This window comes from Corvus hawaiiensis, chromosome 8, assembly GCF_020740725.1.
Source record: "Corvus hawaiiensis isolate bCorHaw1 chromosome 8, bCorHaw1.pri.cur, whole genome shotgun sequence".
Taxonomy (NCBI): Eukaryota; Metazoa; Chordata; class Aves; order Passeriformes; family Corvidae; genus Corvus; species Corvus hawaiiensis.
The window spans coordinates 1,604,699-1,617,500 of NC_063220.1; the positions used below are offsets into that span (position 1 = coordinate 1,604,699).

At 46.6% G+C, this 12,802-nt stretch overlaps 1 protein-coding gene across 1 annotated transcript in view; it reads right to left on the bottom strand.

Annotated features, from left to right (window-relative positions):
• Nucleotides 1–858: 858 nt before the first annotated feature.
• The window catches only part of MGMT (O-6-methylguanine-DNA methyltransferase), a 138,207-nt gene continuing 126,263 nt past the window's right edge, over nt 859–12,802 (bottom strand). Inside the window, exons 5-6 of the mRNA XM_048311608.1 lie at nt 8,452–8,591; nt 859–2,049 (exon numbers count right to left, since the gene is read on the bottom strand). Of these exons, the coding sequence (XP_048167565.1) occupies nt 1,918–2,049; nt 8,452–8,591 (272 nt within the window). The 3' untranslated portion in view covers nt 859–1,917. The remainder of the gene's footprint in view (nt 2,050–8,451; nt 8,592–12,802) is intronic.

The window sequence follows — 12,802 nt, forward strand, 5'->3', positions numbered from 1 at the left end:
TATCCCTGTCCCTGTATCCCTGTCTCTATATCCCTGTCCCTATAGCCCTTATCCTTGTCCCTATCCCTATATCCCTGTCCCTATATCCCTGCCCTTATCCTTGTCCCTATCCCTATATCCCTGTCCCTATATCCCTGCCCTTATCCTTGTCCCTATCCCTATATCCCTGTCCCTGCTCCTGCCCCTGCTCCTGTCCATCCCTTCCTGGCTCTGTCCATCCCTGACTATCCCTGTCTCTGCCCATCCTTGTCCACCTCACCCGTCCCTCTCCATTCCTGACTGGCCCTGCCCCTCTCCCTGTCCATCCCTCCTTGTCCCTGTCCCATCCCTGTCTATCCCTACCCTGTCCATCCCTGCCCATCCCTGTCCCTCTCTATCCCTGCCTGTCCCTGCCCACCCCGAATCTCTGCCTCAGAACAGGATTTCACTCCCAAAGTTGGCTGTTTCCCTGGGAAAGGCACTACCCACCCCAAACCCAGCTCTCCCCATCCCCGTCCCCACAAAAACAAAGTCACATCCCTGAAAAAACCCAAATACCTGAAAAAAAACCCCATCGAGGGATGCAAATGTGGGAAAGGTTAAAGTTGACGTTTGCTGCCGCCTGCTTTTGGTGGCAGCATGTATCAGAGATATAAAGAAATAATAAAATACACCCAAACTGTACATATTATAAGGCCATATTTTTATCTCGGGGTTCTGGTGACACGTACAAACCACTTGAGCTTTGCTTCTGTGGTTTATATCGCCACGAGAAACCCTTGATAAAAATACAGCTTTATATTGTACAGTGGGGTATAGTTTATTTTCCCCATATATCACACCCTGTGTTTTATTTATAAACAGACCCAAAGACACTTGCACATGCAAAGCAGTTTTTTTATTGAAGTAATTCCGAGGTATCAATAACCCTGGATTAACTAACGCATCGCCACACAATAATTTTTGGGGGGTAGCAATGGCCTTTCTAAAGAGACATCCATGAAAATATGATAAAACACATAAAAAAATCAGTATTTCCATGTTACAATTTACGATTCCCATACCGGAAATTTCAGCTTCTGGTGGCTCGTACTCGCAGAGAACCTTGCTAAAACCACCTCAAAATTTAGCTTTAATGTCTCTTGAATCATTCCTACGGAGAGGCTACGGGAAATAAAGCTTTGGGTAACAGAGAAAAGCAGAAATCTGAAGGAAAACTCAAATGATAAAGGAATGTGCTGCTGATAAGGAAGCAACTACGATGAGCTTTTCAATATTTTGCTTAATTTGGCGAATCAAACCGCTCATCCAAAATGTACAGTTTTCCAGCAACACCTCTTCCCCTGTTGATGCAAAAAAAAAAAATTCCCATCTCCCAGTCCAAAAAGAAAAGGCAGGAATAAGGAATTCAACAGCTGCCTGCTTTTGCATAGATCTCCCTGTGCCCCCCTAACTCCTGTTGAGGTAAAACACCATTTTATGCCCCAAAGTGGGGAGGGGGAGCTGGGCAGGGGCGGGCAGGGCCCAGCGTGCCAGGCTGGGCCGCCCCCGCCGCGAGCCAGACGCCTCCTCAGGGGGAAGCTTCCACCTCGTATTTGCCACGTCCCTCCCACTCCCTTATCCCTGCTTTAATGGACATTAAAAATAGAACAAAACAGGACTGGAGATGGGAACAAAATCCATGCACAACAGGCCTGGATCGCTGTAGTCATTCTGCTGTAAAATGTAAAAACAAGAAAGGGCAGCCGAGCTGCCTCCCCCAGGACGCATCCCGCTTTTTTAATATAGTGGTGCCACCACACATTTCACTTTGGATGTTGCATTATATTTGTATGTCACTCAAATATTTACCATTTTTCTGAGTTCTGCTGGGTGCTCTGAGAGCTTGTTACAAGCCCAGGAGCCGTGGCTGTGTGGCGTGGCTGGTTAGCGGCCGCATCAACGCGCCAGCTTCTCCTTCTGCAGCTTCTCGTGGGACAGGAGCCACTCCTTCAGCAGGTGTCCCCCTCCGTAGCTGCCGGTGTCCCCGCTGCTGCGGATCACCCGGTGGCACGGGATGATGATGGGGATCTGCAAAACACACAAAAATCCGGGAGGAGCAAAGGGTGAGGCCAAGGGGAACGTGCGGGGAACGCGCCGGGAACAACGGGATGCGGCCCTCGGTGCCCTGGTGGGGTCTGCCACAGGCTGGACTCGATGGGCTTGGTCTTTTCCAGCCTGAATGATGCTGTGGTTCCACGAGTCTATAAATCCAGCACTCTAAAATGCAGGAGCTGTGTGGCACCGGGCTTGCAGGGACACGGAGCAGCCACATCAGGGCCACGCTCCCGGCAGAGCATGAACGGAGCTGATCACCACCCCCGAGATCACCCCAGTTCTTAGGGAAAAAATAGACGTGGACAGGAATTTTAATACATAAAAATGATGTAAAGTCTTTAGAAGGATAAACCTGAGATATTAAACACCATATATAAATTCTTCCCTGCAGCAGCAGGTTCTGCTGCCCCGTGCCAGCCAAGCCCTCAGTGCCCAGGGCGGGGGCCGATACCTCACAGACCCAAAATGCACGTGAAGAACTATTTAGATGGGATACTGGGAAGGAATTGTTCCCTGGGAGGGTGGGCAGGCCCTGGCACAGGGTGCCCAGAGCAGCTGGGGCTGCCCCTGGATCCCTGGCAGTGCCCAAGGCCAGGCTGGACATTGGGGCTGGGAGCAGCCTGGGACAGTGGGAGGTGTCCCTGCCCATGGCAGGGGTGGCACTGGGTGGGCTTTGAGGTCCCTTCCATTCTGGGATTCCATGATCATCCCAGGATTAGAGGACTTCTGGGAAAATACAGATTACTGAGAAGGGATCCCAGTGCCTCGGCTCCCTGGCAGATCCTCAGTGCAGCACCTCCACTTGTACCCCAGAGAAATTCTCTGGAAGACCAAGGCACCATTTATTATTTAGCAGCAAGTCAATCCAAAATGGGTTATGAATTTTTAAAACATCCAACAGGAGAAGTTTCACTCCGACCTAACCAATTCTAAGAACTCTTTTTCCGCCCCCTCTCTGCCTTCTACTCCCTATCATTTACAACCACACGACACAGATTCTGCAAAATCAATGCCAGAAGTTACATAATGGACTGATAATGCAGAGAAGAACATAAATGTGGGGCTTTTTTTTTTATTTTTTTATTACAGGTGATTATCATAGCTGAAGTACACACCATAAAAACTGCAATACATCATCTCTAATCACGGGTGTGTTTTGGTAACTGCATAGTAATGGCATTGCAACGGTGGAGCTGGGACAACAGTAACTCACCCAAAAGGGCAGTTCTCACAAATCTGGATATTTCAAGTCAAAAATTGTAATTTATTTCTAAGCAGACACACAGACAAATTACACACTTTACCCTGACTCATTTTAATCCCATTTAATCATTACAGTTCAAGCACTGTGGTATATTTGAGCCAAAGTAGCTGAACAGCTTCTGGCCAGACCATAAATTGAGAGGATTTTATTTTTGGGGTGTTCCTTCAGTTTTCCTAACTGTTTTCAATGCCTGAAATTTAAAATCTTAATCTCAGCCCACATTAAATGGGAATAAACACAGGTGCTTATTGTTGATCAAGGTTTAAGTAAAAAATGCTTCCAGTATCTGCTTTATCTGGAGGTGGCAATGCCCCACGTGATTCAGGCATCTGTGACAACTCCAGTGAGCACCAGTAAAAGCTTTGCTCCATGCCAGGCCATCCCACAGTTGCTTTATGACTTCTTCAAAGAAATTGTGGTTTTTTTTGCAAGTGTTTTTCTGTTTTAGGGTTTCTCTGCCTTTACACTCCCCGCAGTTACTGCAGGAGGCTTGGCTTGACAAAGCCATAATAATACACCGTAGAACATGTCTGAGGTTCATTTGCAGTCCTTTAAAAATACACATAGTGAAGCAGCAGATTTTGGTGGTAAGGTTATAAATCTCGGTGGAGAAAAAAAAAAAAGGACTTTGTTTCCAAGTGTGGGGTCTTGGATGATCCCTGGGTGGGTGCAGGACCCGTTCACAGCACAGGGAAATGGGGCTGAGCTGCTCACCACCAAGCGAAAAAGAGGAGGGATGAAATAAATGCCACTTTTTTCCATGCCCAAACCAAAGAATTCCATGCTGAGATTGTCCCAACACAAGCACCCACCCGTCACCCTCCACAGCTCTGGATGTAGAAGTGGTACAAAGACCATACCAGCACTGCAATTTAAAAATATTGAATATTGCTTCAGTTTGGCTTAATTGTGGTGACAACGTTCAGCCTACTAAAATAATTAAACCTGCTAAAATTTATTAGGGCCCTAAGGACATTTTAGAGGGAGAACTACCCTAGTCTGGAGCTTTAATGCCTCAGCTACATTTAATGTAATTTTTATCAATAACCAAGCAGCTCATAATATTATAGTGCTGCTGAAATCTTCATGCTGTGAAATCTAATTCCTCTACTCCACGAATCCATCACACACACAGCCCCTACCTCAAACGCTATAAAACTTCCAAACCCAGAGATTTGTCTCCAACAAAAAAATAACATGAAGGAGCCCTCAGATCGATGCTGGAGTCCCTCTGATTCGGGCACCAGCTGAATATTTTCTCCAACTTCGCTTTTGTTCTTCTGGGTAGAGGCCCACAAGGGAAAGAGCTTGTTTTCACTCGCAGCCTCATCAATACCTAAATCCTGGTGAACAAGTGACACTGAGAAGCTGTAATCAATAGCTCCCTGTGCGTTTTTTCTTCTGGTCAAATGGTTCAGCACTACTGACAGCCCTGACACTCGGAACATGATGCTAAATCTTTATCAACAGCCATCTGGGTGAGTGGCAGAACAAGGCTGGGCCGGTCATTAACGCTCATGGCGATCTGTGAATAAACCAACTCCTCCAGAATGCGTTTGTTTAGGGAAAAAAGGTGGGGGGAAAACTCCCTGCCCATGGGATTGATCACTCTGAACTGCATTTAGCAAGTTCTGGTGCTCTGGTCGTTCCCAGTGTTCAGTTTGAGGCGAGGGAACCGTCCCATGGCACAGCTGAAGGTCTGGAGAGCTCCTGCTCCAGGCCATAATGGAAACAGCTGAGGTATCACATTGAGACACACTCAGCAAAAAAGAGTCTTGTGGTTTGCTCATGTCACAGAATCCCAGACTGGCTTGGGCTGGAAGGGATCTTAAAGATGTTCCACCCCCTGCTTTTTCTCCCCCTCTTCCCCAGCAGAAACAAATCCTGTGATGTGACCCAAGGTGGGTCCCAGGTTATCACCAGCCACCAAAGGCAGTGCAGATGTTAGGAATGAAAATATTAGGAGAAGGTTCTTCCCCCAGAGGGTGCTGGGCACTGCCCAGGCTCCCCAGGGAATGGGCACGGCCCCGAGGCTGCCAGAGCTCCAGGAGCGTTTGGGCAGCACTGCCAGGGGTGCCCAGGTGGGGTTGTTGGGGGGTCTGGGCAGGGCCAGGGGCTGGATCCATGATCCCTGTGGGTCCTTTCCTGCTCAGGACATTCCATGATTCCATGAATGAGCACACAGGTCCTTCTATGTGTCCACAATGCTTCAGATCCACCCTTCACAATCTTCTCACAAGTGCATGACTGCTCCCCCAGTGCTCAATACATTTTGCCTGAATATCCATGGTGTAGCTCAATATTATATCCATGACTCAGGATGGATTGATGTAATACCCCTGATTTAGGACAGACTGATACCAGCACCAGGCTGTGCCCCTGGCTGGGGTGAGCCCAAGGAGCAGCACAGTTGCAGAGGGCACAAACCCAGCGCAGGCAGCTCTGAGTGCCGTGATCAGACCGCTGAAGACATCTTATTTAAGGCACAGAACACTCATTTAGGATGGCCTTGGACTAATCAGCCCAACATTCTCCATTTCCCATGAGCCTCTGTGATTTCTTTTTGATCCTCCTCTACCAGTCTAATGAGATTTTTAATTGAACTTTATGGGTTCCCTTTGAGGACCACAGACCTTGCAATCAGTGTGAACCACAGCAAACTCCGGGAAGTTTCTCCTGCGAAAGGTGAGCCATCCCCACCCTGTCCTGGGAAAAAACTGAGGCAGCTGCTGCTGGCACCTCTTTCACCTTCTCCTAAAGCTGAAGGTCAGCCCATGAATTATGTGAAGCACCCCAGCTTCCAGGGGAAACCTGTGGGATGTACACTGCCCAAACTAAAGACCAAGCCTTGATTTGTAGGAGGGAGAAACAGGCTGGTATCTGGCGGAGAAAGGTGAGATTTGTGATTTTATCCAAATGTTTGAGGGATGATGTGGGATGCCCGGCTCAGGGTTATTTCAAAGGGTCCTTTTTCCTGGTACTATCACCCTCACTAAATCAGGTTTATCACAAATCCATCTACCACTACCCCAGGCTGCTCCAAGCCCCATCCAACCTGGCCTTGAGCACTTCCAGGGATGGGTTTGGGGTTTGGACTGAGGGTTTAGACCCTGGGTGGTTACTGAGGAATCTCTGACCTCCCGTGTTGTTTTCACACTGGTCCTCTCAGTATTTTCTTTAATAACATTTGTATGAGGCTGCAACGTAGAGGAGTTGCAAATTGGGTCAGAAAATCTGTTTTCGCAAGAGTTGATGGCTTTATATATAGAACTAACAAAGGTGAGGGGGTTTTCTGCAGTGCCACAATTTATCTTTATATTTCACCTCATGCATAAAATCCATGTGCATTACGCACAGCCAACCTGCACAGGATGGCTCATAGGTGAAGGACCAGGGAGACATTTCTGTGGGAAATACGAGGAGCAGTGAACAGTTGCTCACACTGAAGTGCAAAAGGACGATGTGTGTGTGTGTGTTTGCACGTGGAATATGGATGGAATTTCAGATTACCTCCAGGAGATGAGCACTGGCAAAATTGTGGTTTGCAATGGGCAGGACTCTCATTATAGTACTGATTTTTTTTTTTTTTTAATCATCAGCTTTCTATGATGAAATATTGAGGTGGTATTATATTAATACAGCTCTTTTTCCCTACAGCTATACATTATTATCTATAACTATAGCTTAAAAATTTTCTGCTGGGGACAGAAACCACTGCGGCCACGGTATGGGCTGGGAAATGGCAATAATAACTAGGACCCCATTTAAAAAAACTGCAGTAGCTTTGTTGTATATTTTCAGAACTATTTTCATCCTTCCTCACAGGGGAAAAAGCAGGAATTTTCACACCACAACCTGCTGTTACCGCTACTTTGGATGCTGCTGCTCCACTGCAGCCTGAGGGCAAAGCTGGGTACATTTCTAGGCAATAGCAATTACATCTCCTTTTGCACAACGCTGGATTGTTATTCTTTGAGAACTGTTTCCTGCAGGTTTGCATCGGATTGCCTCATCTTAATGTACACCAGATTATATTGGAAAGCATTCCATCATATTAAAATAGTTTGTATTGTCAAGTACAATGTGGGGCATTGACAAAACGCTGCTCTGTGCTGCTTATAGGAGCTGCTTCAAAGGGAGATCTGATGGATGCTGGAAATACCAGGGTGGCCGTACAGCCCAACCCCACAAGGACTTGTGTGGGTCTCCCTGGCTGGGTGCTACCCATGGGGAACTGTGCAATAAGATGGCCTTTAAGGTCCCTTCCAACCTGAATTGTTCTGGGGTTCTGTGACCCTGTGGCTTTAGGGAATTGAACTGCTCCTCAAACAGTGCAGGTCCATCCATCTGAGCCCCCAAACCCTGCCAGCCAGGATGGGGCTGATCCCAACCCAGGCACACCGGGACACAGCACCCACTGAACCACACACCAGCTTCAGACACCAGCCTGGGTGACTCAGGTGCATGAATACACCTGAAAAGCCACAACCAGATGAAGAAAAGGGAAAGATAATTACTGGGGAAACGGACAGAGATCAATTAGTGTAACATAATGTTTTTCCAAAATCCACAGGCCTAACCCAGAGTGCTGCTCCCTCCAGCTGGTTTGGGTTGGAACTCACCTCCAGAATTCCAGACTGGTTTGGGCTGGAAGGGACCTTAGAGCTCATCCCATTCCACCCCCTGCCACGGGCAGGGACACCTTCCACTAGCCCAGGGTTCTCCTGGCCTTGTTTTCAGAATCATATTTATGCCAGAGTGGATGGACTGTTTTTAACACGACCAGAACCACTCATAACCTGCCAAATAAGGTCCATGTGGAAGACAAAAGACTTCCCTGACCTAAAAATACGTAAGAAAGTTTGAGAACAACAAACTGTGCAGAGGCTGGTGAGTAACAGAAGCGCTTCTCTTCCCAACCCAACACCGTAAGTGGTAGGGCATAAATCACTCTAAACTGGGCTGTGCATTATTGCTGATTAAAAACATTTATTCCTCATGGCAGACCAGGTTTCAGAGCAGATAAATTTAATCTAATGACATTCAGCCCGCAGAGCTCTCTAAATCCAGCATCTCCCACCAGCTTGGGCTGGAAGATGCCGTGGACTCACCGGGTTGCTCCTCATGGCTCCTCCCACGGCTCTGGCTGCTCGGCTGTTGCCAGCAAGATCTGCCAGCTGCTTGTAGGAAACGGCCTCCCCAAACTTCACATCGTTCAGCAGGGTCCACAGCACCTGCCTGGTGAAGGAGTCTGCAAGGCAAAGGGAGTGAGTGCTGCTTGACTGCAGAAATCAGGATGAAACAGTCAAAAACCCCAACGCCAAGCGAGGCTCAATGGCAGTTTTCCAGTTTAAATTGGAGCAGCCCCGTGCACTGTCCTGTTATTGTGCCCTATATGACTACATTTAAATGCATGATTATCAGAGAGAGCGCTTGGAGTAACCGATCACTATAAAAAAGGGATTTAAGGCTTTGATTTTCCTCTATTTTTAATTTGCTTCGAGTACAATTATCCTGTTAACTCGTACAATGTGGTTTTTCCCATTAAATCGGCGGAGTACAAATTAGCATAGAGTCAAATTAAAAGGGAAGGAATAAGTGGCTGTACCTATCTGACAAAGGCCTGGCATCTCCAGCTAATTTCCAACTTCAGCTGGGACGCGGCAGAGACGCCCTAGAGCCAGCGCTCTCCGAATTACCCCGGCTGGCTGCGTTCCACCGTGGAGACCCCCGAGCTACTGCTCAGCCCTGCACACACTGCTAAGTGGAAGGACTGGCTGTGACCTTGAACGTCCTGCACATCCTTGGTGATACAGGGGGAAAAGAAAATGTAATGTGTCGGCCATTATTTTAATTTTAGTTCGGCAGCAAATTGGTTTAAGTGTTCCAATTGCTGAAATAATGAACAAGCAAATGCATTAGGAGCTGCTCGCTTCGGCATCTCAGGGTGTTACCCAGCTCAGGATTGTTTTGAGGAAGGAAAAGGCACAGTCCTGTTTGGATTTGAGTTGGGTTGAACACCTCTTGCTCTTCCAAGGCACTCGGAAAAGCTTTGAAGAGCTAACTTGTGGATAACTTACTGAGAGGAGTGAGCTGGTGACTGAAAAAGGGAAAAAAAAGGAGAAGAGACCCCTTCCCCCAGCTGAGAGCCTCAGCCTCCTGCTCTGGCAAAGAAACAAACTGATTAAAACCATTTTCTTTCTTTAGTTGTCAAAAAAGACATTGATTACCTTCTGTAGGAAGGTAAAGAAATGTGATTTTGTTCTTAAAGGAAACCCATACGGCGTTATGTGTGTGTTAAATAATAAAAATCACTTCTTAACTGAAGGGAATGATAATCACTTCATTGAAAAAATCTGTTTAGTCTTTATTATAACATTAAGCAAATTAAACATCAGCATAATCCAGGTGATACGAGAAAAGGGTCATCAAAGAAATTAACTTTGTTGTTCATTAATTTACATGGATTAGTAGAGGGCAAAGAGATAGCAAATCTGCTCTAGTTTTTTATGATATAATTTCAAACTGTACACCATTTGTGGCAGTAGGGTGACTTTGGGGTTAATCAGACTGATTTGTCCTTTTAATTGCTTTCTATTCAAAGAAAATTCATTAGATAATGTTCTCTTCAAAATTCATGAATCAATTTAACTGAAGAAACCACATTAACAGCTTTGGGTTCATTAGCACAAGCAGTTGTGTTACTGGCTGATTGCTACGAGGGTTTCCTTAGGCAAACAGATTTTGTTTACTGTGATTCCTTCAGAAAGGTTTATTTCAAACCAAATTGGTCCTCACTATTTTTTTAACCTTTTTAATCTGGCAGGATTAGTTTTAACCCCCCTGCTCAGGGGTCCTGGGGATGCCTTGATGGCATCTTTTAAACAACCAACACCCAGTGCAGAAAATCCCCTTCTTACCCTCAGTTTTGGCAGGTTGGGATGGGATGGACCTGAAACTTCTGGGAACCTGCTGGAATCAGGGAGAAAAGGGAACAAAGTACATCTGGACATGGAGCAGCTGAGGGAGGATGGGGCAGCTCCAGAGCCCCCAGCACCAGAGTGCCTCGTGATGCCCAAACTCCCGAGGATGGGCTGACACAGGGACACAGATTATCCTCCTCTCACAGACAGGGGCACAGATTATCCACTTGCCAGAGCCACTGCACATTTTTCATGGCAGAAGATGCCCTGCCTCTGCTCCCACATAAAACACTCGTGAAGTTAAGAGTTCAAAAGAATGAAATATTTAGCGATCATGCACATCATGTTGGAAATGTATCTGAAAACTCAGTTTCATCCTGTGGGGAGCAAATGCATTAATTAGTTTAAGCAGCTCGAAGAGACAGTGCCAAATACTGTTATTAAACTGTCTGCAAGTGTGAGTGCCTGTGAGCACAACCTGCCCAAATGAGATGGCTGAACTTTCCCCAATTTTCACCGTGTGCCAACGTTTTATGCTGTTAAATCTCGTTATAAAAGGCTGTAAAATCCCCACATAAAAATGAACACACAGGAATTCTCTGGTTCCACAAGAATTTGATGTCCTGGGGAGGCCGATGCCAGCGGAGCCACGGCTGAACTGAACCACGACTGGCAGCACCACGAGGTTTTGTCCTTCCTGTGCCCCCACCTGCACGTGGTGTCAGCAAACCCCCCCCTCCAGGTGACCCCTGACCACCCAGTGCCAAGGGACACCTCCCACTGTGCCAGGCTGCTCCCAGCCCCAATGTCCAGCCTGGCCTTGGGCACTGCCAGGGATCCAGGGGCAGCCCCAGCTGCTCTGGGCACCCTGTGCCAGGGCCTGCCCACCCTCCCAGGGAAGAATATTTACAGGTAAATTATAAGTTCCAAGAAAGGACCTACCCTGAACCTGCTGTTGATGCCTAAATCTCCAAGGTCTGTCCTAACAGCCCACTGGACCTTAATTCTCCATACAAACATGTTAATCCATGGGGATAATGGAGAGAAAATCAATTTTACTTGAACACCAGCTGTATCATAAGTTTTAACAGTGTAATTGAAGGTGGTAATTAGTCCAAAGAAGTAAAATCATACACTTCCAACTAATAATCACAGAATTATGGAATGGTCTGGGTTGGAAGGGACCTTAAAGATCATCTCATTCCACGCCCTGCCATGGGCAGGGACACCTTCCACCAGACAATGTGTTTGTATCTCATCTCTAACAAACATTTTTGGTGTTGGTGAGGGGCTCAGTCCTTCAGGACTCAGGATGGATGAGGGAAGAGCAGAGGGACCAGTGCCAGTCCCTTCCTGCCCCCTCTGTATCTCCCCACACAGATCTTGGGGCCAGAGAGCTTCCAAAAACCCCACAGCTTCACTTTCCATCCTTTTTAATCTCTTTGATTAGGAGGAATTAAAGACAGCCTGTTTTTTTCCTCCCCCTCAACACTGATTGCTGGGAATGTTAGTTTTTGTTTGTCATGTTGGTTTATTTTTGTGTGGGTTTTTTTTTCTTTTCTTTTCTTTTTGTTTGTTTGTTTTCCCCCCAGAGTTTTGCAAATGCAAAGACAGTTATAAACACTTGCTCCTCCTCAGCAGCTCTTTCACAGCCTGCCTGGGGTACTACACAGACAACTCTTCTTGTTGGTTTTTTTCACTTATTGGTTTTCACTCTTATTACTATTAGTAAGAAAAACCCTCGAACATTCAAGCGCAACAGTTCAAAAATACCCAAATCTGTCTAGAAAACAGAAGTTCCCCCTGCAGCAGCAGCTTCCACCTAAGCCAGAAAACTCAAATTGGCTCTGGGATCTGGGAAGAACAAATTCACACTCAAATTGCAGAACTTTCACTGACACCAAGCAATGGTGTAAACAATGAATCCAAGCAAGAAAACGGATTTTTAGCAATTTTGAGCTTTCTTTACTATTAAAGCCATGTTAAACCTGCCACCCTATCCCAGACTGACCTAGCAAGTGATATGTGGAGAGATAATTGTTTAATCCAAACATTTTGCTCTTGTTGAGGCACTTCCCATCCCTGGCAGTGCCCAAGGCCAGGCTGGACATTGGGGCTTGGAGCAGCCTGGGACAGTGGGAGGTGTCCCTGCCATGGCAGGGGTGGCACTGGATGGGCTCTGAGGTCCCTTCCAACCCAAACCAGGCTGTGATCCCAAGAAATACCAGGCACTTTTATTAAGCTTTTATGTACTGCCTATGCATGTATGTTTGAAAAATCTCCTGTAGTAGAACAGAAACACAACTATAATGTATAAACTTGCTGTCTGTCTGTATCACTTCAGTGAAAAATGGACCAAAACGCTTCCTTTTAACACCTCTAACATCCAGGCTGGCTCACACTGAGTGCGAGCTACATTAAAACCCAATTAATGGGAGCTGTTCCCGATCTGTGGTTTAACACAGTTTTACACAAGGTTCCCTTCAGATTTCTGAGGGGGTTGTGGGGCCAAATTCTATCCTTAGAAGCAAGGAACACT